The sequence below is a fragment of the Pituophis catenifer genome, unplaced genomic scaffold (genome assembly GCF_029215685.1).
Source record: "Pituophis catenifer annectens isolate HBS135680 unplaced genomic scaffold, rPitCat1.0.hap2 SCAF_3, whole genome shotgun sequence".
NCBI classification, from domain to species: domain Eukaryota; kingdom Metazoa; phylum Chordata; class Lepidosauria; order Squamata; family Colubridae; genus Pituophis; species Pituophis catenifer.
This window is the reverse complement of record NW_027256883.1, coordinates 40,694,956-40,702,219: the sequence shown is the minus strand read 5'-3', so window position 1 is coordinate 40,702,219 and position 7,264 is coordinate 40,694,956. Positions and strand designations below refer to the sequence as shown.

At 36.7% G+C, this 7,264-nt stretch overlaps 1 protein-coding gene across 1 annotated transcript; it reads left to right on the top strand.

The window, feature by feature from the left end:
• The first annotated feature begins 771 nt into the window (after positions 1–771).
• On the top strand, positions 772–1,952 carry FAM110B (family with sequence similarity 110 member B). The gene has a single exon (XM_070942269.1). The coding sequence runs from the start codon at positions 840–842 to the stop codon at positions 1,950–1,952; it is 1,113 nt and encodes a 370-aa protein (XP_070798370.1). The 5' UTR covers positions 772–839.
• Positions 1,953–7,264: the final 5,312 nt, after the last annotated feature.

The following is a 7,264-nucleotide window of genomic DNA, read 5'->3' as shown; positions in this document are numbered from 1 at the left end:
ACTGTGTTCAGTATAAACTATATAACAAGCCCTAAACTCCTACAGTTCTGGTTTCTTCTGTCTTAAGGATATAAAAGAGAAAACAATAGACATATTATTTTTAGCTAAAGCTTGTTTCACTCTGCCTGCGTACTCAAACGATAAACACAGCTTTGAGAAAGCCAGAAGCCATATACTGTAAATTATGTATGCAGTATAAGCTTGGAACCATGTAACTGTAATATTTAGATCATTTAAATTAACCCTTGACTTAAATTGTGAGAAACTAGTATCAGAATTAAATGCATGCTTATACCTGAAGAGAAGAGCAGTAATCCTTATTTTGCTTACAGTCTTAGTAAAAGACATGCTTTTCAGTGTTGGTGTGAGGAAACGCGTCAGCTAGAATGACCCACTGCTTTAGCTCAGCCAGCAAAGGAAGGGGTGGGGAAGAAGAGAAGGCTCTGTTGCTAAAGTGGTGATATCACACACCATTGCTAACATGTGGTTGGCTATTTTATGTTTCAGATCACTGCTTGTAGTGGAACACAAAGAAACCGCAGAGACTTCCGCATCCTTCAGTGAGAAGAAAGAAACCAACAGAGCAAGATTAATACTGGCTTGTTTCTGGTGGCTTGTTTGTACAAAAGGCGGGTGGGGGGGCGGGGGGGGCAGAAAAGAAGGAAACATCCCTGATATTTAACGAGCTGTGAAATGAAGCACTGCTGCTTCTCCTGCTAACCTTCAGATTCCAAGGTTCATCTGCTATTCATTGTGCTTAATATACATGTTTCTGCACCGTGCATTTAGAAGATCCCAGAAAGGAATTCAAAACGGCTGCGGGGGAAAAGCCACCAAACATGCCTACAGAAACACTACAGACAGGTAGCATGGTCAAACCTGTCAGTCCTGCCATCACTTTCACTTCCGCTGTTCCTCTCCGCATTCTAAACAAAGGACCTGATTATTTCCGCAGGCAAACGGAGCCTAATCCAAAAAGACTTAGTGCTGTGGAGAGGCTGGAAGCTGACAAGGCAAAATATGTGAAAAGCCAAGAAGTCATCAATGCCAAACAAGAACCCGTGAAGCCAGCAGTGCTTCCAAAGCCGCCAGTGTGCCCTGCAGCTAAGCGAGCCTTGGGCAGCCCTACCTTGAAAGTATTTAGCAACAATGCAAAGACTGAGAGTGGTGTCCAGAGGGAGAACCTGAAATTGGAAATTTTGAAGAATATTATAAACAGTTCAGAGGGCTCCAGTTCAGGTTCAGGTCACAAACACAGTTCGCGAAATTGGCCTCCCCACAAATCTGATACGGGAGAATTAAATCGTCACTCATTTGCGGAATCCCTAAAGGTTTATCCCAGCCACGGTTCTAACAGTCCTCAAGAAAGCAGCTCCAGTGTAAACAGAAGGCTACTGGAACAATCAGCAGAATCTTTCTTGCATGTTTCGCATAGTTCCTCAGACATTAGAAAAGTATCCAGTGGTAAACCTTTAAAAGCAATACCCTGCAGTAGTTCAGCTCCACCTCTGCCTCCAAAACCCAAAATTGCAACCATCACTACGTTGAAATCACCAGAGATGGACTCAGTGGAATCCACTTGTGGAGTAAGCAGAAGACCTTCCCTTCAACGATCAAAGTCGGACTTAAGTGATAGATACTTTCGAGTTGATGCAGACGTTGAAAGGTTCTTTAACTACTGTGGACTTGATCCTGAAGAGCTTGAAAATCTTGGAATGGAAAATTTTGCAAGGGCTAACTCTGACATTATCTCTCTCAACTTTCGCAGTGCAAGTATGATCAGTTCAGACTGTGAACAGTCTCAGGACAGCAACAGTGACCTTAGAAATGATGACAGTGCCAATGACCGTGTGCCATATGGTATTTCTGCAATAGAAAGAAATGCCAGAATCATCAAGTGGTTATACAGCATCAAACAAGCTAGGGAATCACAGAAAGTGTCCCATGTGTGAGTGAGTTTTGGGGAGGGGAGGGGGGAGGCAAAGAAAGACTAATTTGTGTATATTCAGTTGTGAAGGGTTGTGAAGTCTACTTGAAGTCTTAATACACTTCTCAGATCTCTTTTTATGTTCCTTGTTGTGCAATGTTTTCAAGTTGCATGCCTGTCAACATGTGAACTGACCTGGCTTCTACTTGAATAATTACTAGCTACAGAGCCTGGCTGAGCATACACACATTATCTGCCAAAAGTTTAAGACCAGAATCTAAACAGGGCTTTTGTCTTTAAATAAATTGTTTACATTGAATGGTGATACGGCTTCTTTATAATAGATTGTAGTCTCTTGAAGTTGTGTGGTTTTTTTTTTTTTGGTTTTTTTTTAATATTTGGCCACTTTTGGTATTTTAAGCACAACTTAATTTGCTTAAGAAAGAAAAAGAGGAGACATTGCAAAAATAAGGTTATAGCAACCCTTACCTAGAACCGCATAGTAGTTTGTAGAAAAATGGATCAAATGAAGTTTCTGTTACCTACAATGCATAATGCATCTTGTTTCATTCTTTGTTGTTTTTCTTTTCAAGCTATGTTCCATGGTTCTCTGTTTTAATATTCTAACCAGAGACGCCTTCATACATACATTCTTTCTATGATCTTTTTATAAATACTATAAGTGGTTATGAAAGTGTTACAGACTTTTTAAACTGCTATTGTGGATTGTGATGTAAAAAAGATCTGTCATATCTTAGTTTCCCTAATAATGGGCATTTTTTTATTTTTTTATTTTTTGGAACGTAACTAAGATAGTGAACAATGAAAATGATGATGCCTTTAAAGGAAGGTTCCTTGTCTTAAACTTTTGACGGGAGTTGTTAAATCCTGTTTGCTGATCTTGAATGCCTTTAAATAGACAAAGCACATCATGATTACAAGCTCCTGCTGCTGACTACATTTTTGTAGACCTGTTTGAGCATTTCATGAATAGAAAATGGAAATACACAGCCATAGCAGTGTAAGAACTTCTTACCCAAAAATTTAACACACAATATAGCTGAATTATATCTGAGAAAGTGTCATTATGTTGTCTTAAATATGTTATATCTTAAGGCTGTGGAAGTTTGTTACAGCTCTAGGAACTGTAGAAACATGACAGTATGTAGCTTTATTTTTGGTTGTCCCTTACTCCCGTCCCTCCAGTGTTCAGTGCTGCACGTCAATCTGTTACACTTTTTTTTTTTTTACAAACTTGTGTCTTCCCAATGGTTTAACTGTCACATCAATGTGGCAGTTGTGATGCATAGCAGAGAAGTTAAAAGTGCAGTGGTCTATTTCATTATTATTATTACTATTCTTATTACTCATGCTTTGAAGTATTTTGCAGCACTATCTTATACTTCGTCAGCTAATAGGAAACTTTTTAATGTGTAAATGCTGTAAGACTTTGTATATATTTCAGTTGTTACGAGATCTTTAAGAAAAGTGTTATGCTAATAAATAGCTATTGTTGCAGCTACTGCTTATGTGTTTTTCTGTTGATTTTAATTTGTGATGCAATAATGGAGAAATAAAAGCTAGGGATTAAAATAAAATTTGATTCAGTGTAGGATGAAATAGGATATTACAGAGAAATGCTGTTGTATGGGGAGATTAATTATGGGAAGAAAGCTAACTTCTTTGGGATTCTCTTTCCATTATCATGTAAGGTAGAAAACATGATAAATAATTGATTTAGCCTTCCAAAACAATTTGTTTTTAAAACCCATATTGACAGATAATTGATAGATTATCACTTTTAAAGAGACCCATAGAACTAAGATTATTATTACAATACCATAATTGGGAGTACAGTTGTGGTTGTATGTCAAGGACTACCTATATTAAGTACAATTCCCAGTCACTAAAACCAGGGGTCCCCAACCCCGGACCATAGCCCACTACTGGGCCTTCAGCTGTTCGGAACTGGGCTGCGGAAGTGGCGGTCGAGCACATGTACGCACATCCCCACTTGCATGAACGGCGGCCATGTGTGTACATGCTTGCCACTCACACAGAACTATCCCCTCTCTCTCCAACACTATTCACAAAGCCGGAAAGATTGGGAACTACCCATGTTCTTTTACAGATAGCCTTTGACTGATGATGGTTCATTTAATGACTGTTTGAAGTTACAACACACCTCCTCAAAGCTATTTGCAACCCATTTTTGGAGTTACAGTGGCTGCACACAAACATGCAACAGTCACACTGTTGCATTTTGAGTGCTTGGCAATCCTCACCTTTGTGGCTGCATCCTGCAGCCACAGTCAAATACCTCCTCTTTTCTTCTGGGGTATTTAACTGTGTTGCCCTTAAGCAATAATCATAACTAGCCAATCTCGCATTCAAGGCACACAGCAATTCAGAAACATCTAATTTACTGACCGAATTTCCTCATAACTGAGAATGCTACTTTGGCAAAAGATGTAACATGTTGAACATACACATATGAAAATGTCATCTGCATCTTGTGTAGCAACTAGGTATGACAACACTCTTTTATGACCATATCATATAGTCCAAATTGACAAATAATGGGTGAAGTTGAGAAGTCTGGCATAGACCTAGTCAATATCAAATAGAATTGTGTTGGCATACATTAAAACAAAGCACACAGTCTCTAGGGAAATTTTCATACTGGTTGGATGGTTTTCATGCAACCAGTATTAAAGGATGCTATTTTAGCATTTGTTTAAGTGATGATTTATTTTTTATTTTATTTATTAATCACACTAAATCAAATATTGCACTATTCCAACTTGCTCTAACTCACGTGTGTCAAACTCACAGTGTCTTGTTGCCATCTGATGTACCATGATGTCATGGAGCTGGGCTGGGCGAGGCCTGTGCATGACGCATCCGGCTCGCAGGACGCCAGTTTGACACCTCTGTTCTAACCTGTATTAGAAGTTATTGACTGACTTTATATTCTTGTAACCAATGCTTTGTTTAACCATGGTTGTTGAAGTTGTTGAAGCAGCACAACTTCAAGTTTGCTTGTGGCAGGATGAGGTGAACATAAACAGCTGATATTTATTAGAAAATAAGATTTCTGGTTCCTATTAAGGAATATCCTGCTTTTAAAAACATAGGACACAGAGAAAGTTGGAATCTTCAGACTGATTTTTATTTCTGATTGCTTCAAATAGAAATAAGGTATATCTACATTTGCTACTTAAACTGTTCCTGTTCTATGATCATGCTGGCTTTTCTGTAAACTTTGAAACTTAGTTTGAATAAATCCTGTCACTAAAACATTTTGGTAAATTTACAAGGTATTCCCCACAGGGGCTGAGAACTCTGGGGATGTTGAAATCCATACATCTTAAACTTGCTAATTTGAAAAACATTCTCCATTTGGGCCATTGGCTACCAAATGTTATTAGACAATAATAAAATAAATAAAATAATAAAAAAAATTAAAATGTAGTAAATTGTTATTAGAGGTCTGTAAGGGGCATGCATAAGCACACCAACGTGCCTACCATCCCTGTCATAATGTCCCCATTTATTCGTATCCATTTCATGTATTCATAATCATGTTTATACTTATATCTGTAATCTTATATATGCGTGACAAAATAAATAAATAAAATAAAATAAAATAAAATAAAATAAAATAAAATAAAATAAAATAAAATAAAATAAAATAAAATAAAATAAAATAATAAAACAAAACTTTCCTGTGCCTTCCAAATTTTTCTGTTTGGAAAGCAATTACCAATCATTTTCTTTCCTGTGGGTAGATTTTTCTGGAAATCTCTTTTCCCCACTTTCCCACCATAAACACACAAATATACCCATATTTAAAATGAGATTTATAGAATCAAGATGCGCATACAGGCTAGCACAGTAAGGTAAATAAAATAAATCCTTTATTATTGCTCTAATTCTTTCCAGTATATTTTAGGCTCATTCCTATCATTTCTCTAATAGAAAAATGGATGTAACTCCTCCCTTGCAAAACTTCCAAACCAGCTAGAAGGCTGCTGGTTTGAAACCTGGGAGAAGCAGGGTTGTTGTTGTTTTTTAAAAAAATACTTTTTTCTTTATCCAAGCTTTTTCCTGTGCTTTCTTCTAAAAATAATCCAAGTAGACCATTTTACCATTCCTATCATCCCAGGGTTTCCTTAAATAATTCCGTATCACATATCCTTGAGAAGTTAGCATTTATATCTCCTTTTTGCTTTGTGATTTATAATTAAATAACAATCCAAAAAAAATAATACAATTTTATCCCATGGCTCCAAAGTTTACTCCAAAATCTTTGCTATAGAATGTCAAACACTTAAAACTCCCAAGTATATAAAGTTGACAGGATCACTTTCATCGATATGCCTGATGACACTATTTTAGAAGTTTGCTAAGGTTGGATATTTTTCTGTGCATTCCTTGCTGATTCCCTATCCGCATCACTGGGTTCTCTGTCTACCTAGTTATTTTTTGTCACTATTTGTTTACCATTGATATCAATTTGCCTAGAACAACACTGAACTGACTGGGTCTATAATTGCTTGGTTTTCTTATTTTTTAAAAAAAAATTATTCTGACTGACTATCTTCAACCCTCTGTTACAGAGCCTAATCTAAGAAATATATTTACTATGTTACATAAATATGGTAAACATTTGTGATTTCCCACTGAGTGCAGACAGAGATTAAAACTCAAAACAAAGAGAAGTTTCCATACATTCCTGACCATGGCATCTATTAAGCGGTAGACAAGCCTGCCTTCAGGTGTGGATGCTCCATCAATGGAGGTTTTCATACAATGGTAGGAAAATTGTTGTCTGGGATAGTTCGAAGAAATCTTATCCTGGACAGGAAGTTGAACTAGGAAGTGTCAAACATTACTTCCAACCTTATGATTCTATTAGTTAAATAATACCCATTGTTTTCTTAAAGTGAGGACCTTAACTATCACCTTACTTTTAGGATTTTCAAACTGTGAGTTGGGATACTCCAAAGATCACTAAGAAACTTAGAAGAGAAAAATCTTTTTTAAAAAATAAATAAATAAAAAAGATTGATCAGCCTTACAAGATCAGTGAATTGTGTAAACCCAATAAGCAGTTGTACTGCACAGTTAAGATTCCCCTCTACATTGGGAAATGAATATTTCAGAGAGATATTTGGAAATTGATATCTGTTCATTTCTATTCATATCTATTTTTATTACAGACGGATAATATATTGGTTAATTTATTTGTTCATTACAGGTAGTCATCAACTTAGGACCACAAGTGAGCCCAAAATTTCCATTGCTAAGGAAGACGATTAAGTGAGTTGTACC